Source organism: Erinaceus europaeus, chromosome 10, assembly GCF_950295315.1.
Source record: "Erinaceus europaeus chromosome 10, mEriEur2.1, whole genome shotgun sequence".
NCBI classification, from domain to species: Eukaryota; Metazoa; Chordata; class Mammalia; order Eulipotyphla; family Erinaceidae; genus Erinaceus; species Erinaceus europaeus.
Window position 1 is genome coordinate 81,998,816 of NC_080171.1, and position 27,125 is coordinate 82,025,940.

At 47.8% G+C, this 27,125-nt stretch overlaps 1 protein-coding gene across 4 annotated transcripts in view; it reads left to right on the plus strand.

The window, feature by feature from the left end:
- The window catches only part of RGS3 (regulator of G protein signaling 3), a 181,654-nt gene that overhangs the window by 139,450 nt on the left and 15,079 nt on the right, over positions 1-27,125 (plus strand). For 3 of the 4 annotated variants that reach the window (XM_060199989.1, XM_060199990.1, XM_007526746.3), the window contains one exon: positions 25,429-26,388. In XM_060199989.1, coding sequence (XP_060055972.1) covers positions 25,429-26,388 — 960 coding nt within the window. Of the gene's footprint in view, positions 1-8,121; positions 8,262-25,428; positions 26,389-27,125 lie in introns of those variants that run through there. The other variant, XM_060199992.1, reaches the window with a different exon arrangement.

A 27,125-nucleotide genomic window follows, 5' to 3' on the forward strand; every position in this document is an offset into this window, starting at 1 on the left:
GGGGATGTTAGAATAATGGACTGAAGCCAGTTAGGACACTGAAGGCTGGGGAGAAGACAGGTTCATTAAATGTTCCCCAGTGATTATTGGCTGGGAATCTTCTATCCCTCCCTCTTCCTCTGTCATTTATAGTCACTTGCTTCAGGCCTCATGTCTATTCCTGGAATTCCTCCATATTCTCTTTGTGGAACTACCTGCTTCTACTCCAGTCCCATTAGAAGCCTCTCTAAACAGCAACCAGAATGACTCTGTTTTAGAGAACAAAACTGGTCACCTGCCCACTGATGATGTTTGTTGAGTGACTACATGCATTGTCTCAGAGTTTCTATTACATGTCAGACACTGTGCTAAGTACCAGTGATACAGTATGCATTACTCAGTAGTCTTCCAGTTGCAAGTGATAAAAGCTCAACTCAAATTAGCCCCAGCCAGGAAATAGAATTTATTGGATTATGGAGGATAGCTTCAGGCATAGCTGGATTTAGGTCTGTTTGGAAAGATTTATTATTATTTTTATTTCATGTGATACAGAGAGTTTCGCATGAGAGAGAAAAGAGTGGGGGGAAGAGGAAGAAAAAGAGGAAGAGGAGGAGGAGAAGCAGTGGCACTACTCTGGCATATATAGTGCTAGGGATTGAACCAGGAGCCCTAGGCATACATGTCATGCACTTTACCACTTGAGCTATTTTCCTGGCCACTGGATTCAGAGTTCTGAGCAATGTCACCAAGAATTGACCTGACCATTACTATCTCTTGGTTCTATATGCTTTGGTGTTCCTCACTCCCTTAGTGGTGGCAGTACAGCTGCTAGAATTTCTAGGGTTATTGCCCTGTAGTTTTACTCCCTTGGTCATCTAATCAGTAATCCTGGACCTGAATCTCATTGGTCCAGGCTGGATCATGCACTCATAGGATGGGATATAATGGCTGCCTGAGACCTGGAATGTGAGATGGATCAGAACCATATGAATCACCTGGTTTGAGAGTAAAGCTTCCTGAGGGCAGTTCCTGAGATGACAAAGAAGGACAAATAGAAGCTGGCCAGGTGAAAAAAATCTCAAGATGGTTAGTCAACCAACATGGCTCATCCCCACAGAGCTAATAGTCTAGTACAGTGAAAGGACAATTGGAGGACAGACAGACACTAACTAAATATGAACAATGCACAATGACAAAATGACAGCTGTCATAAAGGGCATGATAAAAGCACCTATTATGAGGACCTGGTCAGGGATATTAGGAAGGTTTATTAGGAAGGATTATGATAGAGCCAGTGTGAGTGGGGACAATGAAGAAAGAATGAGAGGAAGGAGTGTTTGTGGCCTGAGAAACTATATAAGGAGTCTAACCTTTGTCCTGAGAGTGCGGGGACTTTGTGTTAGACCTGTGTCCTAGAAAGCGCACACTTACCTCAAAAGAAGAACGACTTGGGGGAGGCCAAAGCAAGAGGCCTGTAGCAGTTTGGCAGCTGCTGCCTTCACCCAGGGAGAGTTGTGGACATCTTATATTAGTTTAGAAGCAGCAAATGAAAGGTTCGTGTGGTCTGTAGGAGGAACAATCTATATGATATGGTGACTACTTTGATAGGGAAGACTTGGATAAGGAATGAAGCCTGGCTCAGACAAACTGGTACATGATGGTGCCATTCTCTGAGCCAGGAGCAGTGCAAATATACAGTTAAGTATTGCACCCTGTCGTTACCATACTGGAGGAAGCTTTAATGCTCTTGTATCTTCATTCCATCCTCCCACCTATCTGTCTCTATGCCTCTCTTTCTCTCTACCTGTCAGAGTCAGCCTAGAGAGGTAAAGGCCCAACACTGACAAAGAAAACAAAATAAAGAATTGAGTGACAGCATCATGAGTTTCATTCTAGGTGTGAGTACTGTGATAGAGACCCAGTTAGTGAGTTCTCATAGCAGGGTCTTAAACTACTCATGATGAAGGACCTTGCACTTTGTAAATCACATACATATGACCTCTCGGGCTGGTTCAACAACATTTAATGAGATCAGTCCATTGGTCTTGCATTTGGACGTCATGGCAATGCCAAGTTACTGCAAGAGTTTCTGGAGCTGGGATATAGCTCACCCAGTACATTGCAGACTTTGCTATGCTCAGGGACCTGGGTTCATGCCTCCAGAGCACCCTGTGGGAGCATCAGCACCAGGGATGCTTTACAAGTGTTGCTGTGGTGTCTTACCTTCTCTCTCTGTCTCCTTCTCCTTCTCCTTCTCTGTTTCTTTCTGAGATTACCAAGGAAAAAGGAAGGAGTTCCCAAACAGATTTGGTTTTTCTACTAATCTCCTTTCCAACAAGAAGTGACACACAGTGAGTGGATCACTGCTATTCTGCAGACCACAGAGTAGACTTTGAGTAGCGCCAACCCAGCATGACCCAACTCCCATTTTAGAGACCGGGAAACTAAGGCCCAGACAGGGGACTGACTTTGCCCCAAGTCTCACATTCACAGAAGGCAACAGCAAAGTCAGCATTTTAGCCCAGCCTTTCCCTGCTGACCTTCTGTTTTGGTGGCCTGGGCTTAGGTCCAACCATGAAGGCAGTGGGTGGGTCTGGGGAGTGTGTGGATGAACTACATGTAGCAGCCAAGGTCACAAGGCTGGCCTTGCACATCGAAATCCATTACTCTTTGCTGCATACTTCCCTGGAACTTGGGTAGTCAGGACGCAGCCTGACCCTGGAGTTGGCACAAACACAGTGGGTCAAGGCTTGCTCCCAGAAGCCTGAAGTCTCAGGCGAGCATGTGGCCAGTTGGACTAGGATCAGGAAGGGAGATGGTCATGGCTTTTGGCTATCCTGTGCTGCTCTAGCCACCCAAGATCAAGCTGATGCTGCCAAGGTCACAGCAATGTATGTCTGTAGCTAGGGGCAGGAGCCAAGCTGTGACCATTCTCAGGACCAGCAATGCAGGGAAACATTGGACCCTCTGGCTATTGCTTCAGGTGGGCTCCTTTTTGCTGGGGTTGGGAGAAATAGCTCCTGTGAGAAGATTAGGAATTGTCCTTACTAAAGAGAAGGGACATTTAGGGCCTGGGAGATTGGGGATAGAGCAGGTTTAGGACATATGTTTTAGAGCCTTAGTTTCTCCAGTCCACAAGATGAGGATGATGATTATAGAGTGTTGCTCATTAAATGTTAATGATTATCAGTTATTCATATGTGCCAGACACCCTGCTAGCACTTCACTCCCCCCTTTTTTTCCCAGAGCATTGCTCAGAGTTGGTTTATAGTAGTGCTAGGGATTAAACCTTGGAGCTCAGAATGTCTATGAATGTCTATGGATGTCTTTTGCATTATGCTGTCTCTCCAGTCCCATCCTGTTCATCTTAGTCCTTATCTGTTAGACACTTAGCAGATTCCATCACCTTGAACTTTACTGTGTATCTCAACTCTCTCAGGGTAAGCTTTGTCCTTCTGAAGATGATAGCAACAACACTATAACACAGCAAAGATGCCTTTTGTTTATTGAGCATTTACTTTGCGCCAGGCACTCCACATGCTCCCAGTGAGGCAGTGAGCAATAGCCCATTTTCACTGATGAGGGTACTGAGACATTAAAGTGTCTTGCCCAACAGAGCATACACTAAGACTTTCTAGACTCTCAATACTATTGACCAAACCTGTGCCTTTAGTGACAGAGTCTGTCTGTCCCTTGAGGGGAAGTGTAGGACAAGGGTCTACTACACACCCATCTATGGTCTGAGGGCATGAAGGGGCAAGGGACCCAGGGCTCTTCCAGAACTCCAGTGCTTCTGACCCAAGGATATCTGTTCTGTCCTGTCCTACCCAAACAGGAGTGCCAAGCACAAGGCAAGTCCCACCAGGAAGAGGCAGGCCATACCCTTAGAAAGCAGTGGGAGTGTATGTCCCCAGTCTTAGTATACAGGTCCTAGAGACCAGAACCCAGAAGGACAGATCTGGTTAGCTACATCAACACAAGGTCAGACACCTAGTTCCCAGGTGTGGGATGCCTATCAATCTGTACCCTTCATTTCAAGCACAAAGTCCAGCACATGGAAAGGACTTGGTGGCTACTGAAAATAGCACACCAATACTTCTTGGCCAACTCTTCAGTGGGCAGGGTTTTCTGCATGGAGTCTGCATGCAGACTCCCCCATATACCAGCACTGTGAGACCCTATGAGTAAAAGTCTGGAACTTCCCAAGTGGGTTATCAAATTCAGAGCTTGGCCTGGGGGTGGGCATAGGCGGACATAGATTCATAGGGTGGCCCAGGGTCAACACCTTCCTCTGGAACAGGATGAGAAAGGGATAGGACTTTTAGATGCTGGGGTCCATGTGCCCTGGGCTCAGGCTCTCATGCTTATCACACATGGACAGTCCAGGTTCTTTCTTGGTTGGAAATAAGGAGAGCCCCAATATTTCTCACTTGGAGGTGGAGGTGGCACAGGAGTACTCTTCATCTGCTCTGTGCTCTGGAATTCCTCCCTTCCTACCCCAGAACCAAATCCCAGTGGACTTTGGATGAGAAGTCAGGATGGGAAAACTCCTGAAACAACCTTTGGCAGTTAACCACTATTGTTTAAGAAAGACATTGCCAGGGCTTAGTCTCCTCCAGGTGGAGTCTGCATGGGGAAGGGGCGGGGGTTTCTCATCTGTACAGGCTTCATGATGGAGTACACTGGAAGGAGTCTAGGAAGATGGTGGGGATCTGGCTGTGGTGTGGGATACAGGGATACAGTCTGTCTAAAGAAACTGAGATGCTTCCTGCCACTGCCATATCTCCCTGGAGGCCTCTCTAGAGCCTTTGGCTCTGTCCTGGGGTTGTCATCTTTCAAAATGGAAGGTGCACAGTCACTGGTTCCCCAGATCACAGTATACCTGGGAGCTGCTGCCAGCTTGTCTGTTTAGTGAAAAGTTTGCTTGTGTGAATGGGCCCAACAGGCAGCTGACTTTTCCATATATCTTGGAGTGGTGGGCTCTTCTATTCCATGTGCAGTAGCTGCAGCCACTGTGGCAGGTGTACTGAACTTGATCCATAGCTTTTTGACTGATCATTGACTTTTTTCAGATAGAGAGACAGAGAAATGAGAGTGAAGTGGGGAGATTATCCAAGCTCTCCCAGTGCTGAAGTATTATAATGTGGTATGCTAGAGGCTGGAATCTGGATTCACAGGTAAGGCAAAGCAGGTGTCCTCCCAGGTAACTGTCTGATGAGCGCTGATCCACAGCTTTACACTTCATTAAGCCTTGGACAGGCTTAATAATCTTTCCATACCTCTGTTTACCCATCTGTAAAACAGGAACATTAGACACATCTGATAGGGTTGTAAAAATTTAATGAGACAGTAATCAGTAGGAATTGCTTCAAATAGTGCTGACATATAGTTAGTGTCAATTAAGTGTTAAATAAATTATGTGGATCAATAAATTGGGCCTAGACCCTAAGAACTCAGGTGCCATGCCCTGTAGGCTATGGGCCACTAGATTTCATTGTGCCCTAACTTCTGATTCCTCCTGTACTGAATGGCACTGTCATTTAGGTGGGTCTCAGAAGCACTGAGATGCAGTGGAAGGAACATTGGTGTGAGTTAGCAGTCCTCTCTCTGGGCCTCAGTTTCACTGGGTGTGAGTGGCAGTGAAAGATCTTAAAAGATTTCATCTTGTCTCTAGGGGTAGAGCCAAGGCAGCCTGTGCGAGACTCAGGAACCTTCTAGATTAGAAGACTACCATCCTGTAGGCATTTAGAAAGCAGGATCCACTCCTATTCTAGGAAACTAAGACAATGAATCCCAGGATATTGCCAATTGCAATGGTTTAACCAATCCCCAGTAGGAGTGACTGGCTCCCTGGAAGGACTTTCTGGTATTTGGGACAAGATTTCTTGGGGTGAAGAGCCTGAATGTGGTGCTCCTTACAGGAAAGGACCCTTTGAGTTTCAACTGAATCACTACCTTCTTTAAGTCAGCAGACAGCTACAGAGCATTGTCTGCATGTCAGGTTCTGTACTGGGGTCCAGGGAGGTGATGGAGAACAGATAGACACTGGATCATGTGTTCACAAAGAGAGGAAAGACACATAAGTCACAGTCAGACAAGTGAGTCCAAATTAGACACTGCACCCCACAGGCAGAGCAGTTTTGCCAACCTGGGCTCTGTGTCCAGGATATATTCAGATATGTATTCATCCACAGGCAAGTGAGGAAAGGGCACTGTAGTTTAGCAACCCAGCACCAACTGTCTAGGGGAACCCAAGGCAGCCTCCCCATAGTTTCAGACACCAAATAACAGAGTAGACAGGCCCTCCTAATAAATAGTCACTGACACCCAGACTCAGATGAAGACTGCTCAGGTTGACCCTTATAGAGAGTGTTTTTTTTAATACCAACATACATGTATATGCTTACCTGTGTGCGAGAGATAGTGATAGAGAATCATGGACAGACAGGCAGGGATACAGAGAGGCTGAGATTAATGTTGGAGAGTAAACGGCTGAGGGACATACTTCAGCCCAAGGTGACCAAGGCAGGTGAAGTAGAGAAGGAAGATGGGGGTCGTCCTGCCTCCCACCTTTTTTTTTTCCCTTCCAGAGTGTCTACACCTTCTACAGGCAATGTGTTCAGTTAGAGCTGACCATGGCATGGATACTCTCCCACCAAGGCCCCAAATGCAGCCCAGGATGCATCTGTTAACACAAGAAAACTGGTCATGGTAGCCATAGCCACAGCATCAACCAGCTCAGCACTGACAAAGCAGCTTCCTGCAGAAGGGGTTTGCAGTGGTTAGCGATGAAAGTGGGTGGATTAGCTTCATTCGTGCCTTCACCGTCAACTCCCTGTGAGACCATGGGCCACTTCTGCCTTTTTGCACCTTAGATTCTTTATCTGTAAATAGGTCCCTCAGAATCCCTGCCTCAAAGAGACTGGGGAGAGGTAAATTAATCAATGAAGGCCCAGGTCTGGGAACAGTGTCTGGCACCCAATCAGTAAATCCTCTGTCAATCCCACTGGCTAGGGATTACCAGCCCCATCTTGCAGATGAGTTAAGTCAATTTAACTCAGAGGTGGGCAAGGGTCAGGCAACCCATTTTTGGAGCTTCCCAGTACAGTGCTTTTCCTCTGCGAAGAGGTGGGAGTGTAAGGGAAAGAAGTCTCGGTCACTTGTGACCCTAACTCTTGGACTGCTGTAATCTACCTCTCTCAGCTATTGCACTTCAGGGAGGAAGCCCTCAACTCTCTGTCTATCTCTGATTGCCCAGAATCTAGCACACCAAGGTGCTAAATGAAAACATGTGTCCAACTGCCTGGGTGCAGCTGCACCTCCTTCCCAGGGGCGGTCACATTCTTGGAGTCAGTGGGTTTGTCTGCAGGACCCAGGGTTAAATTGCAGCTGCCCACTGGGATGAGAGCAGTGTGGGGGTGGGGGTGTGACAGAGAGGCCTCGATCATTGGCTCAGTCCTGCTGGAGGAGAGCAGTGGCCAAAGGCTTTGCTCTGCCCTGAGCAGGGGTCCATAGGATGTCTGTGGGACTTGGCTATCTCCAGACCCTAGTGCTAGAGGGTGCTGCTGTAAAAGAGGATGCCTCATACTCTCTGTGGAGCTGCACTTCAGGGGCCAGCTTGGTCCCTGGGGACAGGCAGCAGGGAAGTCACAGCCATCCAGTATGAGAGTATAGACCAGCACTCAGTGGGGCGACTCCTCTGAGGCTGAAGGACCGACGGACCTACAGAGTGGAGTGGCCAGGGACTCTTTCTCAAGACATTCAGGCTTCTTCTCGGATGGAAGTGGTTTGAGAAATTACAGAGTTTGTCTGTGATGGAAGAAAGGCATCCCGCCTCTTTCCAGAGTGGCTGTGGCTGGCTGGACAGGGTGTGTGTTTGGGAAGGGCGCTGGGGGGGGGGGGAGTGAAAGGGGAGGAGGAAAGGGAGGAGGGACGGGTGATGCAAGGGCTTAAAAACAAAACAAAACAAAACAAACCAAAAAAACAAACAAAAAAACAAAAAAAACGCTACCTAGATGTGGGAGGTGGAACCTGGTCATTCGGTTCTGTCTTTCCCAGCAGGTATCACTGCCCTGGGGAACTTGGGTAAGTCCATAAATAGCTCTCCTGACACAAAGGAGCTCTGTCTGGGGAAGGCAGCGGCTTGACACAGCCGCCTGCCTGTGCCCTGCCTGCCCGCCCGCCTGCGGGAGGAGCCAGGCGGAGACCCAGGCAGGCGGCTGGCAGGATCGGCAGCTGGGAGTCCTGGGTCCCTGCAGCCGCCACCACCGGGAGTGTGCTGGGTAGGTGCCTTGGTGCTAGGGTGTTCGCGTGGTGGAGATGGGAGGGGGCTTTTGTCCAGTCCACCCCCATGCCCCTGTTTCTATTGTTTCTTCCCCAGGGCAGCCATTGATGGGCATATTGCAACCAAACCATTTGTGTTCTTCTCTCTCTTTGTGTCCTTCTCTCTCTCTCTTCTTTTTTCCTGCCTCCTGCCTCCTGCCTCCTGCCTTCTGTTTCCTGCCTGCCTGTTTCAGGGGTTGGAGGTCTCTGCAAGACTAGGTGCATGTTTCCACTGTGTGCTGCTTCCTACTTCTTGGCTGGTCAGCCGGTTTTTCTTTCTGAAAGAAAGGAATGTTTGAAGAGCAGAAGTAAGGACACAGCCTGGGGAGTGAGTGCTCAGCTGTCAGTGCTGGTGATCTGTCAGAGATGCTGATCATGCACCAGGCACTCAGGGATAGTCACTCTTGCTTGCTTCCCTGTTCTCGAAGGAGGTAGTTTTGTTAGGCAGGTGTTAGAGGTTGTCCCTGATCCTGAGACCTGCTGAAATGTTTACTGGAAGCACAAGTTTGGCTGTACAGCCTCCTGAGTCCATAGTCTGTTAGGAAAGGTCCTGCATCTGTTCCTTGGGATTTGACTAAGACCCAAGAGGGTGGGGGGGTGGAGGTGGGTCATGGCTGAGGACCCATTCACCACACATAGCTAGTCATTTTGAACAGACTGAAGACAATTCTCTTCTCAGTTTGGAGACCCTGTATCTCTGATCTTGTTTTAAGTTGCCTCAGGAAGAGACAGCCCTTGCACACCAAGACCCCACAGGGCTGAGAGAGAACTTGGGTCCAGAGAGGGGAGGGGCTCTATTCACATTCACATAATAGATTTCTGGCTCAGTCAGGATCAGCTGGAGGACTTCTGCCTCCTGGGCCAATGAGGATCTATGTGATGACTTTACTGTGCCCCCAGTTGCATGATTCCACTCTGAACGTGGCACTCCTGGCTGGAGATACTTAGCCCAGTGCATGATCACCAGATTATTCACTGCAAGTTTTCCACACCCTGTTGCTCTTGTGCCTATGGCCAGAGGGTTGTCTCACTCCTCTCTGGGTTCATCTCCTGGAAAGAAGGCACTGAAGTGCCAGCCCACCAAAGCCTGAGGGATTCCAGTCAGGGCAACTGCAGCCAGAGTCAAAGTTTCTACCAGGGCCCCTGGAGTCCTCTGCACCCAGCCAAGGGGCACCTCCTCATTTCCCCAGCCCCAGCATGTGGCATGACTTAGCCCAGGGCGGGCCCTTTGGGGAGCCAAGTTCCCTCACAGGACTCATGCCGCACCCAGCCTAACAGCTGAAGTCACTGGGGGGGATGGTGAAGATAGAAACAGCAGAGGCCAGTGACATCCTGTTGGCAAGTCTCCAGGACTTTGGACCAGAGATCATTGATGGGGTTTCTGATTATACTTGGTGTCAATGAAGCTATTCTACCTCCCACTTTTGCATATATCATCTCTTTTGCCTGGGAATCCTATCTTGTTTGTTCTCTCTAGATCATACTTAAACACCCATAAGTAGTTCAGATAATCCAATTTGACTCAGTCTACTATGGTAGTGCCTATGGTGGTTGCCTTATGTCCTATTTATGTGGGATGTGGGCTTTATTCCTTGGCCCTAAGGGACCAGAGCATGCTAGGAAAAGGCCATGGTGGGTTTTCCTTGAGAAAAATGTCTGTCAGCAACTCCTTCTGCCCTCTGTCACCTAGCTCTGCCTGGTAAAGAGTGGATACAGGAACTCAGGGCTTGGTGAAGGGAGTCTGTAGAGGGGGCCCTATTTTCTGCTTACCTGACTTGCTTCCATATGATCAAGGCAGTGAAGGGTGGGGTATTCAGGAGGATTTGCACAATTCAGCCTGACTGAGGGTGCAGGAGAGCCCACTTAGGGATCATACAGGGTGACATCTGCATAGACTCTGGGCTGTGGAAGGTGTAGGGGGAGCCTGGCTGGTTTGAATATGATGTTCACAGCTCTTTGCAGAGGTTACCTGGCTTGAAGCTCAGGCTGGACCCTTTGGAATTGTGTTTACCAGCAAGGGGAACTTGGGGAGAGGGATAGCAATGGTTCTCAGACAGGGCTTTTCTTGGTTCCCTCTAAAGTTGGCAGGTGAGGCGGGGGAGCCCATATCTATCAGGGTTCTGGGGTATCCTTCAGTCTGCCTTCCATTCACTCTCCCAAGTTTCCAGAGATGGCTGAGTTCATTGCCTTTTGGTCAGTTAGGGGATTGAAGCAGGAGAGGAAGGGCTCACCTTTGATTTCATGCAACTCAGCAAAAAGCAAGGACAAGAATCCAGATCCCTGACACTCCAGTGAAGGTATCTCTCAGTCATACCATCTAGAAGACTCAGAGTACCTGTACTGTTGTACTTCCTTTTTTTTGGATTCCACAGTGACACATACCTGTCAAAGACCATAAGACTCTTTTCTGGAACAGCAGTGTGTGCACTAGAGAAAGTCCTTGCTTTGCTAGCAGATTGTAGACTGAGGCACATTCTGGTCTCTGCTCACAGAATGATCTCACACAAAGAGGATTTTACTTTTGCTGTGGCCCAGTTTCCCCTTTGGAGCAAGCAGGAAGTGGACCAGGTATTGCCAGGCCCCTTCCAGCCATCTGATGCTTCTTCATTCAGTTCTCTGCTGGCTCTCTCTTTCTCTCTCCTTTCTGGGCTCTAAGAGTCTTTGGTCAAGCCTCAGTCTGGCACAGCAGGGAAACTGCCCCTAACCTGCTACTGAGGCTTTTCTGCAGAGTCAGAAACCTTCTCATGCAAGCTGGAGCCCAGGCGAAGGCTGGGAGGTTTGTTGTTGTTTGTGGAGCCAGGCTGTTTCCAAGATGTCATTGCTCAGGGAAAAACCATCATTCCTCCCAGGGATAAACAAGGCTGCCTATGGCTCAGCCCTCTAAGCTCAGGGAGGCTGGAGCCACCCACAGAAGGCCCTCCAGGCTCAAGCCAGGGAGAAGCCGCCTTCCCCTGCACAACCAGCTACAACCATGCATTTAGGGGTCTGGATGAGGGCAGGAATAGGAGAGGGGCACTGAGGTCACAGGGCATTGGGAGATGAGAGCTTCCTGGCATAAAGGAGAGTGGAAAGTGTTCAATATACTCTCCTTCTCTGATGGTGGACCTCAGCCATCATTCCAGATGTTTGGAGAGCTAGCTGTCAGATATTCCCTCTGCTCCAGATGGTCAGGATCTCTCCCCTCTTCCTGCTTGCCACAGGCCAGCCTCCTTGCACCTGGTGCTGTGGCTCAGCTGCTGCTAGAAATGTGTCAGTGGCTTTAAGTGTAGAAAGGCAGGGAGTGCACTAAGTGATTTGGAGCTGGGCACGCTTTATACTATATAGCCAGAGCTTTCTTTTACCTCTTGGTGGAACTTGCCTCAGACTAATAGCAGAACCTCAAACACCCAGGGCAGAGGTTAACTGGGCACAGGAAGAGATAGATTGCTGAGCAGAGCTTCTGGGAATCACATGACTGAATGTGGCCAAGAGATAGCTCACCTGGTATAGCTCACATTTTATTATGCTCTAGGATCTGGGTTTGAGCTCCTGGCCACCACACAGGAATACCAGCATAGGGGAAGCTTCACAAGTAGTGCTGTGATGCTGTGGTGCTGTGATGTTTCTCCTCTCTCCCCCTATAAAAAAAAATTTTATTGGAGCTTTGTAGTAATGTAATCATGCAGGTCCACAGCCCCAGCAATAATCCTGGTAGCAAAAGAAAAGGCTGGAGGTGGCCAAGGGGAGGATCATGGAGTGAATAGCACCACTCCCCCATTAAAGAGTTGTTACTTATGCCAGTTCAGGACACTGAAACTTTTACTGCTCAGACCTCAGTTGTTGTCTGCCTGCCTCCCTTCACCTGTCCTTCCTCTCTTCCTTTCACATATCTACTATGTACCATGCACTGGCTGGCTACTGGAGGTATAGCTATATAAAAGGCCTGATCTTAGTGCCAGAGATGGGCAAGTAGAAGATGGTAACAGCACAGTTTTGATGAGGAGGACCAGAGAGTAGGAGTCCTGGGGAAGCTTCCAATCCAGCCTACAGGAGGTGAGGCTGGATCTGGTTGCATAGATGCATGTCTGCAGAAGCAGAAGATCTATCCTGGTCTTTTCACTCCCCCAAGGTATAGATATGACTTCTGACTAGCTGCAGAACTTGACTTTTTACTATCCAACCTCATGTTCCTCATATCCTAGTGGACTCTGCATAATGTGCCTGGGTGACAAGGCTCTGGATGGGAGGGCAGAGACTCACCCTTGATAGTTTTGTACTCTCAGGCATTACACTGAAGCTGTCTGTGCTTTTATTTCCCCAAGCAATGACCCAACTACCCAGGGCTAATCAAGATGACAGCTACTCATGGAGTGCTTGTAGCCCAGAATGCTGCTAGCACTTTACTCTTGGCTGCTGTGATTGAATGAGTAGTGTAGGTGAAGTGAGACACTTGGCATGGGTCTGAGCCAGAAGAGGCATTTGGGAAAGAGAGGCAGTGAAGCAGCTTTTTGCAGGAAAGAGCAAGTCGATAGGTGTTGTCAGAGGTGCAGACTCATGTAGAAAGAAGCTACCACGTTAAACTAGAGCAAGGGAAACTGGGTTGAGGGATTTCAGTTAATTTTTTTTCAAAGATATTTATTTATTTATTATTGGATGGAGAAAGAGAGAAATGGAGAAGGGGGAGATAGAGAGGGAGAGAGATAGAGAGATACCTGCAGGCCTGCTTCACCACTTGTGAAGCTTTCCCCCTGCAGGTGGGGACCAGGGGCTTGAACCGACGTTCTTGCACACTGAAATGTGAGTGCTTAACCAGGTGCGCCATCACCTGGCTCAGATTTCTGTTTTAAAAATAAACTTCCAGGAGGTTGGTTGTTGTTTCACCTGGTAGAGTACACAAGTTCCCATGCAAAAGGACCAGGGTTCAAGTCCCTGGTTCCCACATGCTATGAGAAGCTTTATGAGTGGTGGAGCAGTGTGGCAGGCAGGTTTCCCTTATTCTCTTTGTCTTTTTCTCCTTTGCTCTCTATCTTCCATCCTCTATAAAAAATGACCACTGGGAATGGTGAGTCATGCAGGCAGTAAGCCCCCAATGATAACCCTGGTGGGACAAAAACCAAGAACAATCCAACTTTTAAATCAAAGCAGCACACTTACAAAACAATTTGAAGTAAATACTCAGTGAATTTTCACAAAAATGCACACACTCTCCAGGCCAAGAAACAGAACCTCCCAGAACCCCTCAGAAACTTCCACCCCCCCCACACACATACACACTGAAAAGTGACAATTTCCAGTCACTTGAGTCATTAATACCACAAAGGTAACATCTGTCCTGTCCTGCCAATTTTTGGTTGATGCCTTTCAGTTTAATACTTTGATGGTAAGACTTGTCAGTGCTACTGTATGGTTTCATTTTGTTTGTTCTCATCATTATATGGTTTAGTTGTGAGTCTCCACTGTAATTTCTCCACTGTACTGCCATTGAGCATTTGGGTTGTTGCCAGCTGGGAGTTGATAATGAATAGTGCTGCTATGAATATTCTTGTACATGTCTTTTGATGCACTATATATACTTTTTCTGTTGGGTAAATACCTCAGGTTTGCAACTGCTGAGTCATGGAGTTGTATATAATTAGCGTTAGTAGATACCATCATATAATTTTCCAAAGTGTGACACCAATACACCCTCCATGCAGTGTGTATGGGAGTGTTATTGCTCCACATCCTCTCCACCATTACTGGTCTTTAGTGTTGTGATACCTAACTGTGGTTTAATTTGCGTCTCTGATGACTAATGAGGTTCAGTACCTTTTCCTATGCTGATCGGCCATTCAGATAACCCATTTGTGGAGCACCTGTTCAGGACTTTCTGGTAGGATGTTTCTTTTTCTCATTGATTTGGGGGAATTGAAGAATATTCTGGATGTGTTTTCACTGTTGGATAGATCCATTGCAAATATTTCCTCCCACTTTGTGACATGCCTTTTTACCATTTGCTGGGTTATCTTTTGAAGGATAGAAGTTTCTCAGCTAATGCAGTCCAATTTGTCATCCTTTCTTTTTGGAGGATGCTTATCATATCTTGTTTCTTGACTACAAGGTTCTGGATATATTCTGTCATTTATTTAGAAGTTTCATTATTTTAGATTTTATATTTAATTCTAAAAATCCACTTGAAATCAATTCTAATGCATAGCAGATGGAGGGCTAGGACTCGTTTTCTCAGACTGGCTATTGTACTCATTCAAACAGATCAAGGTGGAGAAGCTTCATGGTCAGTGAGGCAGTGCCACAGGTCTCTCTCTCTCTCTCTGTCTCCTGTTGTGTTCTTAATTTCTTTATATCGTAGAAAAACAAATAAACATTTAAAAGGTCATTCTTTCTCACTTTATGGCAAAGACTACCTTTCAGAAATCAAGGGGAAGTGCATGTGTGGGTGATCTAAGTTTTGAAGGATAAGTAGCAGTCTGTCAGGGAGATGAGAGAAGGGAGGACATTTTAGTCTAGAAGTACAGGGAGCACAGATTTAGAAGGGTTCCAGGTCCTTGGAGGGAGATTTGGGAAGGATGAACAGAAGTTCTGTATCTTCCTCACCAGTGAGTTAGATGCTTGCCCCTTACTCTCCAACCATTTGGGGGTAAGAGCAGGAAGTCTATATCTGGGACCAGGATGGATGCTTGGTAAGGTTTTTTGAAGGAAGAGAAAGAGGGAGAGGGGGTAGAGAGTTCCGGAAAGGAGATCATGAGTGTAGTGGAGAGGCAGGGCTTTGGAGCCAGGCAGACCATGGCTTTAATTCCTCCACATGCTTTTTTTTTTTTTTTTCCCCTGTTCAAATGTAGCATACTTAACTCTCTGAGTCCAGCTTCCTTGTTTGCAAAACGGGGCCTATGACACTAATCTCATAGTGTTACTCGGAGTGGGAGGGTATAAGTAAAGCAACTGACAATAGCACCTGGTGTCAGGTAGATGCACTGAGTAAACAGCTCCCAGGGCTTAAAGTCCAAATTCCTTCACATACCCATGCATCTAACCTATGGCACCATCTGCGCTTTCTCTAATGTTCGATCTTGCCTTTGGCTTTGGGCTGGATGTCTTCTCCGTCTGTCCTTCCCACTACCTCCTCTCTGAGCCACACTCATTTTTCCTGCAGCCTCCAGGCTTCTGTAGCCCCCTGAGTCAGTGGGTGGGTAGGAAATTGACACAGGCCTTTACCTGGTTCCTCACCACCCTCCCTGCACCCCCTGCCTCCTGCCTGGCTCCTTCAGGGATAAGAACTTGCCTTGCTGCTATTTGTCTCCTCCAGTGACCTGCACAAACCTTGGCACATGACCATGGCTCTCTAAGTATTTTCCTGAGTAACACTGGAGGTGGTAACAGGGATGAGTAAGCCAGAAACACAATCCTAATGAGGTAAAGCAAGGCCTGCCCAGGCCCACAAGGGTAGGACAGGCAGGACATTGAAATGAGAGAAGAGAACACTCAATGAAGGCATACCAGGAGCATTTACCTGGGGTTTCCAGGGGGTAGACAGGCACTGCATTTGAGAAGGCAGAAATAATAGATAAATGAGACAGTGTGTGCATACACACACAGACCAGGCCAGGAAGGAGGGTTCAGAATAGGGGAGTCCACAGGTAAACTGGTTCCTAAGTGGAGAGAACTGGGTAGTACAGGTGAGGTCCCAGGGGGCTGGAGGTTTTTGTTTGTTTGTTGTTTTAAGATTTATTTTATGTGGCCTGGGAGATGTCTCAGTGGATAAAATATTAGACTCTCAAGTATGAGATCCTTAATTTGAACTCCAGTGTTGCTTATATGAGAATGATGCTCTGGTTCTCTTTCCTCCCCAGCTCTGATAAATAAATCTTTAGGGGCTATAATAAATCTTTAGTGGCCATGTGGAGATGCACTTGGTTGAGTGCACATGTTACCATGCCCAAGGACCCGAGTTCAAGCCCCTAGTGCCCTTCATGGAGAAAGTTTCACAAATGGTGAAACAGTGCTGCAAGTCCTCCCCTCTCCCTTCCCCTCCCCTCCCCTCCCCTCCCCTCCCCTCCCCTCCCCTCCCCTCTCCCTTCCCCTCCCCTCCCCTCCCCTCCCCTCCCCTCTCCCTTCCCCTCCCCTCCCCTCTCCCTTCCCCTCCCCTCCCCTCCCCTCTCCCTTCCCCTCCCCTCCCCTCCCCTCTCCCCTCCCCTCTCCTCTCCTCTCCTCCCCTCCCCTCCCCTCTCCTCTCCTCTCCTCTCCTCTCCTCTCCTCTCCTCTCCTCTCCTCTCCTCTCCTCTCCTCTCCTCTCCTCTCCTCTCCTCTCCTCTCACTACAAATCCATTGCTCCTGGCAGCCATTTTCCCCATTTTGTTGTCCTTATTATTATTGTCATCATTATTGCTATTGTTGCTGTTGGATAGGACAGAGAGAAGCAGAGAGGAGGGGATGACAGAGGGAGGAGAGAAAGATAGACACCTGCAGACCTGTTTCACTGCCTGTTAAGCAACACCCTTGCAGGTGGGGAGCTGGGGGCTCAAACTGGTCCTTGCGCTTTGTGCCACTTAACCCTCTGTGCTACCACCCAGCCCCTGTATCTCTTTCTCTCTCTATCTCCTCCTTCCACCTCAATTTCTCTCTGTCTCTATTCAGTAAATGAATAAATGAAATATAAAAAATAAATCCTTTAAAAATGTTATTTTAGGGGGGTAGATAGCATAATGTTTATGCAAAAAGACTATCCTGCCTGAGGCTCCAAAGTCCCAGGTTCAATCCTCCACACCATCATCAGCCAGAGATGAGCTGTGATCTGGTTAGAAAAAAGACAAATATCATTTTAGGGCCAGGTGGTGGTGTATCCAGTAGAATGCACATGTAGCCATGTACAAGGATCTGGGTTCAAGCCTTCAGTTCCCACCTGTGAGTGGGGGGAACCTTTAGCAGTGGTAAAGCAGTGCTGCAGGTGTCTCTCTTTTTCTCTCCCTCTTTGTGTTCGACTTTCCTCTCAACCTCTCTCTGTTTCTATCCAAAATAAATAAATAAATAAATATTTTAAGATGATTTATCTGTTTCAAATGAGATAAAGAAAGAAACTAGACCACATCTTTAGTACATATAGTGTTAGGGATTGAACCAAAAACCTCAGGCACGTGAGTCCTGCACTCTGCCAGCTGAGCCTCTTCCCCAGTTTCCTGGTGTCTCCTGAGAATGTATCAGTTACCACAGGGATGGGGAGAAACCAGAGGAGCCCCTTGCTCTCTCATGCCTCTCAGATGAGAAGAAAGCTGGAGGTATGGAAGGGGTTTAGGGCATTGTGGAGTGGGGGGAAGGGACTTTGAGTTCAGGTCCGCCCTACATACACAATGAAACAGTGATGTCAGACCTGAAAGAGAAGGGGATAGGTAAGGTGGTGAGAAAGAAGCTCAAGACCTTGGTGCCATCTCCCTTTGTCAGCATGAAGCACAAGGATGGACATGGGGGTATCTAGCAGGCTCAGAAGTCAGGGATCCTGGCCAAGAGTAGAGAAGCATAGGAAGAGGGGTTTTCTAATGAGTTCCTCTTCCCTGTCTGTCGACTTTATGCTGAGATATTAGCTTCTGGACTGAGTGAGATGTTATGTCTTTGTGCTTCATCACTGCACACACACACACACACACCATACACACACACACACCATACACACACACACACACCATACACACACATACACACACACACACACGGGGGTGGGGGAGAGAGAGAGAAGCTTGAGTCTTCCAGGGATACAAAATTTGGACTTTTATCTTGAGGGCATTAGGGAACCATGTCAGGGTGTTAGGCAGAGAAACTACAGGGTTCCATTTGCTGGTACAAATGACCAGGGGGTGTGGCATGGCCCCTAGAGGTCAGCCTCAGTCCCTGTGGGAGATGGTGGGAGTGGAGATGTGGAAAATGGAAAGATTCTTTTTTTTTCTTTCAATTAATAAACTTTTTTTTTTAGAGCAGTTTTGGGAATTAAGAGGAAAGTACAGAGAGTTCCTGTATACTCCCTGTCCTCAAACAGGCATACCCCCCCAGTGGAAAGATTCTTAAGATGTACAATCAAGAGGATTTGGTAACTGGCCATGGGGAGTGGTAATACATGGGGGAAAATAGAAAGCCAGAATGAGACCCAGATACCAAGTTTGAGCACCTGGCAGTGGTGTCATTGTATAGAGGTTCTAAGTAGAGGTATAGTCTTGAAGGAAGATTTTATATTCAGTTTGGGGCCCATTGAATGGGAGCATGAACAAGAAATCCAAATGGAGGGCTCCAGTTCTGTACGTACTTGGACATCCTTTTTGCCCCCACAAGTTTGCAAAACCCCTGCCTGCCTCAGGGCCTTTGCACATGTTCTTCCTACCCGAGAGAACCTCTACCTGTCTACTGAACATACTTTAGTCTCATTGTCGTCCCATAGGATCTGTTCACCTCTCAGAATGTCATTATATAGAGAAGAAGGTATATATATAGGTGTGTGTATATACATATGGAGAGAGAGAGAGAGAGAAAGAGAGAGAGAGATAGAGAGATAGAGAGAGAAGAAGAAGGGGAAGGGAAAAATACCAATACTATTTGGCTGCCCCACTGCACATTTTATGGATGAGAAAGAGGGGACTTCCCCTAATCATGGCTGGGGAAACCGAGTTACAGAGTGGTTAATCCCAAGGTCACCAGCCAGTGTATGTGAAGTGAAGAGCTCTCACCACAGGGAGGGGCTACCCTTATCCTGGCATTGCCAAGCCTGTTGTATCATGGGAGTGGGTTGGGGGGGGTAAGAGAAAACTGAAAGGCCCCTGAGCTGGTGAAATGTGCAGTGTGGTGGCTCTAGCCTCTGGGTGGCTAGAGAGCCAGACCTAGAGGAGCTGTGTTGAGCCCAGGTGAGGGGAACTATCATTAAGTGTTGGCTGAGCAGTTGAGGCTCCTGGAAGGCACCATGAAACTATGGAATCCTGGACCAGGAAACCAGGGTCAGGGTTAGAGACCCAGAGCATGATCCCATCCCTCAGAAGGAGCAACCCCAACCCATCTCTATATTCAGGCCTGGAGGCCTAACCCTTGGCAAGAACTGCACTAGTCTCTCTCTCTCCCTTTCTCTGAAGACTCTCTAGTTCACAGAACACTTTCTCATCTTAGATTCAACTTTCCCTAAAATGGGGGCTGGAGGAGGCATGCTTAACCCATCTCATGACAGAGAAAGCCAGAAATGATAACCTGGGGTCACACAGCTCATAAAGGATAGAGTGAGAGAGAGAGGGTTCAGTGCAGTTCTTTTGACTGTTTCTGGTGCTCTTTCCTACAAAAATCCATTGCATAAAGGCTACACCAATAGGGTAACAAACTCCAGCTCACATACCCTTTGCATTCACCACCCACCTGCCCCCCACCCCACACACACCCCAAGTGCAGGAAGTGGTTTTTGAGGGCAGATGCAGAGCCCAGCATCTGTGGATGTGATGAGTCATCTCATGGCTCATGGTGAACCTGCAGGTTGACTCTAGGGTCAGCAGATCTGCCCCATTAAGCTGCTGTGTGACATTGGGCAAGTCACAGTTCCCCTGTGCTTCCTCACCAACACCCCCTATCTGGGGTTAGGAGCTACAGCCAGTGTGAGCAGGGGTTCTGAGTTTCATACCCACCACCCTTTTCCATCTTGTTCCAAGCCCTAGATTAGATTGAGGAGAGTATCTGATTACATCCTGAGCAGCAGCACTGTTCAGAGGGCCTGGCTTATTTCCTGTGTGCTTCTAGCAGACCAGACATGGACATAATTAACTCTGGGTTGAGCCAAGCCAGAGTGATGGATGGGAGACATGTAGGCACCCCATAGGAGGCAGCTGCATCAAGTGCTCTGGACCTGAGACCTTGGGTGAGCATGCTGGTCTCTCTGGGCACCTTGACTAGATTCTTGTCACCTCTGCCTGTTACAACAGCTGTCTAGCTGAGTGTTTCCAGCTGCCTGCACTTCCTCCATCAGAGCACTTACCACACTTAAGACAGATTGTCCAACCTCTGTGGTTTCTGCTCAACCAAGGTCAGGAATTGTGTCTGACTTGTCCTCTGCTGTCCCCTGAAGGCCTGCCTCAGTGTCTGGAGAATGAATGAATGCTGTATAGATATGTATATTCCAGTCTTCCTCTACCCCATGCCCTGCTCTCTGCACTGCCCAAAGCAAATCTTCTCTCTCCCTCTCCCTCTCTCTCCTCTCCCATGGGACTGGGGACTCTGGGTCACCACTCATGTGGTGATGGGGCTGTAACCTGGACCACTTGCCTGGCAGTACAGGTTCCCTGCTCAGTAAGCTGTGTCTCTAGTCTTGCATTTTGTTTTTACAATAAAGAGCAAAAGGGGGGGTAGTGCACTGCAGTTCTACTTAAGATGTTTTATTTACTGTTATCTTTCTTATTTTTATATGATCCCAGGGATTACTCACACATGCAAGGCTATACCACCTCCCTCATCCCCAGAGCCATTCTTTTAAAATGAAAATAATGACAAGACCATAGGATAAGAAGGGTATAATTCCACACAGTTCCCACCACCAGAGTTCCATATTCCATCCCCTCCGTTGAAAGCTTTCCTATTTTTTACCTCTCTGGGAATATGGACCCAGGATCATTATGGGGAGCAGAAGGTGGAAGGTCTGGCTTCTGTAATTGCTTCTTCACTGGACATGATCATTGTCAGGTTGATCAATACTCCCAGCCTGTCTCTCTCTTTCCTTACTGGTCAGGGCTCCCAGAGCCATTCTTACCTAGTGCAGCTCTGCAGGTATCATTTTCTTGTTCACAAGGCAACCCTGTATCTCTGGCATCTATTGTATTGATAAGCTCTGATATTTCTCCCTTTTTCCCATCTCACCTGCTACCCCTCTCTAGCCCCTCTGTTTAGGAAAAATTGTTCCAGAGGCCCCCTCCCAGCAAGGTGCCCCACCTGATTCTTCAAGGATCATGTGCCTGTCCTATCCAGGAGCACAGGGGGTACCCAGGAGCTCTAATCCTTCTTTTTGAATTCCCACCCAGGTTGGAACAGGCCCACACAAGGGGCCTTACACAACTCTCTTGGCTTGTTTCATGTCATTCAAGACTCTTAAGAGCCCTGGCCATTGTCAGGGTCCAAACAGGTAGGAAGAGAACCTGGGGCAGGAGACATGAGTTCTGTTATCTTAGGAAACTCCATGAGCCATTGGGACCTCAATTCCCTCATCTCAGAAATAAGGAGAGATTAATAAAAGGCACTATTTTATCGAAGTGCTTCTCTAGGGCTGTGGGGAGCACTGAGGACAGTGCTGTGTATCCATAGCATGGCTTTGGGGTGGGGTGCTTATTGATCATCATGTAACTGCAAAGTGACACCACTGGGAGCAAAACCAAAGTCCTACTGGGGCATGTGAGCACGGAACCAGAGCTATTAGGTGCTGTAAGGGTCCTTGGTTTCTAGGTGTTTTCTGGGGTGGTGGTGGGGGAAGGGGTAGACAGGCACTTCCACTCCTGACTTTGTTTGCTTTGGCCTCTATAGAAGGCAGGGTTGGCAGAGGCAGACTGACTTGCATTTCTGGTTTTGGATCTGTAGCTGTTCTTTTCTGAGAGGTAGGCGGGTTTAGGCCACAGTCACCAATGCAACAGGTCTGCCCCAGTGCTCACCCCTAGAAAAAGGGGAAATTAGGCCATCTTACTCCTCAGGGCCACTCTGCCAGGCCCAAGGCCACCGGCTGCTGCTTCTTTCCATCTGTCCTTCCCTGTGGACTATCGGAGGCAGGTGGAGAGGTCTGGCCAGTGGGAAGGTGACGTGAATATGGGGCACTTGGGAGCTGACTGCAGGCAGTTTGCTTTTCTTGGTGGTAAACTGGTAAATGCTCCCTGGTGTATAGGTTGACAGGGAGGGAGATTGGAGAACTGGGCTGCTCTGAAGCCTGAGTTAAAGGCAGGCATGGAAAGGAGTCAGCAGGCCTGATTTGTGAGATGTCTCTGGCCTAAGACATTGTCCAGGAGGGGGCCCCTTCAGTCTTCTACTCAGTTTGGAGGAAGATCTTTCCTTGGGCCTAGGAACCAAGCCAAAGAAGCACAGCTCTCAGTTTCCAGATGAGATTCTGGATTAGGGGCAGGGCTTGGCATCACAAGCACTATCTCTGGTTCTGGGTATTAGAGAGTTTGCTTCTGGGGTCCATGAGAAAGATGTGCTACTTTTTGAGTTCAGTGAGCTCAGCTTTTCACTCTAGGGCCTATTTACTAACCACCATAACTGCCATCATCCTCTTGTGTAAGAGCTTATTTCCCCCATCCCTTAAATTTTTATTTTTATTTATTAATTTTTTTACCCAGAGCATTCTTGACCTGTGGTGCTGTCGACTATTGAACCTGCAAGCTTGGATCCTTAGGCATGAAAATCTTTTTGCTTGACCATTGTGCTGTCTCCCTGCCCTGAGCTTGAGTCTTTCAATAGTATACTCCCCTGTTTTGTTTGTTTGGCATATTTGTGCCCACAGTAGTGCTATCACTTAGCAGATGAAGACCATAAGGTCCCGTTTCATGACTGGCTTGACCTGACTTACTGTGTGATTCTAGTTTGCTCTGGTTTGTTTCTAGGCTTCAGCCTCTTTATCAGTGCAATAGGGTATTTGGGATCTTTGATGTCTTTGGATATGACACAGTGAGATCTGAGTGGCCCCTAAGTGAAGACATTATCTTCCAGCTACAGGGATGGTTGAAATCCCCAGGGTGAGTGGGTATCTGTCTTTGATTGTTCCTGGGAGCCAGTCCCTCTCCTACCTAATTAGGCACCTTTTCTGCCTTACCCCTTTTATTTTCATTCTTTTATGCAGTGGTTCTTAACCCACACTCTGCCCTCACATCTACTCGGGAGTCCCCAGATGCCAATATGCCCTGCATGTGCAGTGCCCTACAACTGTCCTGAGCCATGACTAGGCTTCTTAACTCTCATGTGTAGGCCTAGCTGGGGCTTCACCAACATGAAGAGGAGAGAGGAGAGAGGAGAGAGGAGACAGAGGAGACAGAGGAGAGAGAAGAGAGAAGAGAGAGAGAGAGTAGGGGGAGAGGGAGAGGGGGAGGATGAACTGTAGACTGGTTTTTAAAAAATTTTTTATATTTATTTATTTTTCCTTTTGTTGCCCTTGTTGTTTTTTATTGTTGTTGTAGTTATTGTTGTTGTTATTGATGTCATTGTTAGATAGGACAGAGAGAAATGGAGAGAGGAGGGGAAGACAGAGACGGGGAGAGAAAGATAGACACATGCAGACCTGCTTCACCGCTTCACCTGCGAAGTGACTCCCTTGTAGGTGGGGAGCCTGGGATTCAGAACTGTTTTATTGCTTGTGAAACTTCCCCTCTGTAGGGGGTGGCCAGGAATTTGAACCCAAACTCACTCACTTCTTATTGAGTTCAGTTTTCTCATCTGTTAAATGGACATAGGTAGTCTTTATAACAAAATCTCTTAATACATGCTCTGGGTGTGTGTGGGGGGGGTAGGGCACTTGCCCCTGAAATTCTCTGATAATTACACATATGTGCAGATATACATACATCACTACATATCTTTATAGTTTCTGGGTGCACACAGTTTCTTGCTCTTCCATTAGCTCTAGGTAGGTGTTTTTTTGTTTTTTTTTTTCTTGGATGAAACTTGGCCTCTGAATAGTTAGAATTCTAGTATTCTAAGCCCTTTAATGTGCTGAGGGGTCTAGCCTAGGCCTGAGGCCTACCCACCATATCAGTGGCATCAATCTGTTCCAAACCATCATCTTCATATGACATACTAGTTTGTCAGATCTTGAGATCCTTTGTAAATGAAATTTGTAGGAACCCAATAAGAGCCCCACTGGTCCTGAGGGTTGTAGAAAGGCAGGAAATGCTTTCTTTTTTGTGCAAGAAACTTCTGAAGTTCCTCCAAACAGAGTCTTTAAACCACTGGGTAGATGACCCTTCAGTGAGGTTTCATGTATTGGTGGTAAAGGGTATCAAATCAGAGCATCCCAAGTTTCTGAGAACTCAAATCATCAGAAAGGTCCTCTTTGGCATGCAGATTATTTTAAGCTAAAGAGGACACAGGCACTACATTCTCCAGTCAAACCATTCCTTCTCCCCTTATTAAAGTGAACATGATTTTACTACCATTGCCTTTTTCAGATTTAAAAAGAAGTGAATGTTAATTTCCACTTTCCTTTCTTTCACCTTGAACCCACTCCCATCTTTTTAACCCTGTAGGTTAGGGAGTTTTCCCCCTGAACCCCAATAGTATTTTTAAGTTCTGCTGAAATTCTAATCTGCTAGTTTCAACAAGAGACTTGAACATTCAGAATGTTTGGTATCATTTAGGGTTTTTTAAAAAAATTATTTATTTATAAAATAGAAACACTGACAAAACCATAGAATAAGAGGGGTACAATTCCCACCACCAGAGCTCCGTATCCCATCCCCTCCCCTGATAGCTTTCCTATTCTTTAACCCCGTGGGACTATGGACCCAGGGTCATTATGGGGTGCAGAAGGTAGAAGGTCTGGCTTCTGTAATTGCTTCCAAAGAATTATATTTCATCCTCACCTGCAGGGGGAAAGCTTCACAAGTGGTGAAGCAGTGCTGTGGGTCTCTCTCTGTCTCTTTCCTTCTCTATTACCCTCTTCCCTCTTGATTTCTGGCAGTCTCAATCCAATAAAGAAATAAAGATTTTAAAAAAGAATTATATTTCAGGAAGATATGTATTTCAGGTAGAATCTTTGACCAAGATTCTCCAACACTGTTATTGCTCTGACTGGGAACACAGGTTTCTTTCTAGTCTGTGAAGTTCTTATTGCTCCTTTGATCAGAGACCATTTGAACTGTTTCCTTTTCTGCAAAATGAGAACCATCACACTTCCCTTAGAAAGCTACCAGGGAAATTATATAGGGGTTAATTTGACTCACAACTATGTTTTCAGTGGAAGAGAAGGTTTAATTTGGGAGCTAAGAGTGGGACCCTCACAGAGCTAAGTCAAGTGGAGCTTTCACATTTCCATCAGGCGCTCTAGTTTCTAAGCTCTGGGGTACAGGGTATGAAGCTTGGGGTTCAGGACATTGCCTGATTCTTTCAGCTTCTCTGCACAGTGTCTGGCATCTTATAGTCTCTCCTTCTGACCTTTCTTGTTTTCTTTGTTTCCAGATGTTTGAGCCAGAGGCGGATGAGAAAAAGGAGATGCATTTGGAGGAAGGGAAGGGACCGGGTGCTGAGGATCCTCCACCCAGCCAGGACCCCTCTCCTGACCAGGAACCTCCTGCAGACCAAGACACCCCAGCTAACAAGGACTCCTCTGCTGGTCAGGAGCCACCTGGTCAGGAGCCATCTGGTCAGGAGTCACTGTCTGGCAAAGACTCACCTCCCTGCAATGAAGCCCCTCCAGGCCAAGAAGCCACAGCAAGCAAAGACTCCCCACCATGCCAGGGAGCCCCTCTACCCACAGCCCTCCCTCCCTGCCAGGACCTGTCTGCCAAGCAAGAGCCCCCACCTCGCCAAGACTTCTCTACCATCCAGGTCCCACTTGCTCAGGACCCTCCACCCTGCCAGGACCTGCTCCCCAGCCAGGCCTGCCTGCCAGTGGATGCCCTTGCTCAGGAAATTACAAGCTCTGGGACTCCACCAGGAGCCACCGGGGACCCACCCGCGACCTCCAAGCCCAACTTTGTGATCCCCGAGGTCCGGCTAGACTGTGCCTATAGCCAGGCAGGGGCTGAGGGGGGCAGCTCTGGTGAGGAGGAGGATGTAGAGGGGGTTGAGGAGGGCGATGAGGGGGAGGAAGATGAGGATGAAGACACAAGCGATGACAACTATGGAGAGCGCAGTGAGGCTAAGCGCAGCAGCATGATTGAGACAGGCCAAGGTGCTGAGGGCGGCCTCTCTCTGCGAGTGCAGAACTCTCTGCGGCGCCGGACGCACAGCGAGGGCAGCCTGCTGCAGGACACCCGAAGCCCCTGCTTCTCCTCTGACACCACCTTGCACTGCTCCGACGGTGAGGGCACAACAGCTGCCTGGGCCATGCCTTCACCCCGTACACTTAAGAAGGAGCTGGGTCGCAATGGAGGCTCCATGCACCACCTTTCCCTCTTTTTCATGGGACACAGGAAGGTAAGGAGGCTACTGGGTAGAGTTGGGGTGGGGGTCTGGGAATTATAAGGCACAGTCACCCCAGCTCTTCCAATGAACCATTCCATCCACTTGACAGAGGGTCACACTGTGCTGCGGAAGGATCGAGGAAGCAGAACCTAAACTTCAACCCATGACTTTATGGCTCTGGATGCTGTGTTCTTGCAGCGTTGTGGGGCTGCTGGTGCCCACAGAAAGCAGAGCAGATGTGGCCTAGCCTAGGACACTGTGTATTTAGAGCTGAGAGATCTGGAGGCACAGTTACAATGTAGACTTGGCCTCAGCCAAGCCAGACTAGAAATCCATTAGCCAGCAACAATGAAACCACAGATTCACTCTGTGTTGGCTTTTTTCTTCTGGCCAACCTACATTAACTCATGAATTCCTGAAATAGCCCTGCTATTTCAGTAGATGCTGTTACTGTGCCCTCCTCACAGATGAGAAAACTGAGACACTGAGAGTTTTTTTTTTTTCCTCACTTGCACTAGCTCACCCAGTTTATAAATGTCTGAACCACAATTAGAACCTGGCTCCAGGGCTGGAACTCCTAACTGCTATGCCATTTGTGTTTTGCAAATATTTATAAACAGAAGAGTGTTTATTGATTTCCTGCTGTGTGGCAGGCCCTGCACTCTGTGCCACAACAGAGACCATAGTGTATGAGACTAGTATCAACCAGTGAGGAATGAACTCTGTGTGGGCCAGGAAGGTGGCCTGAC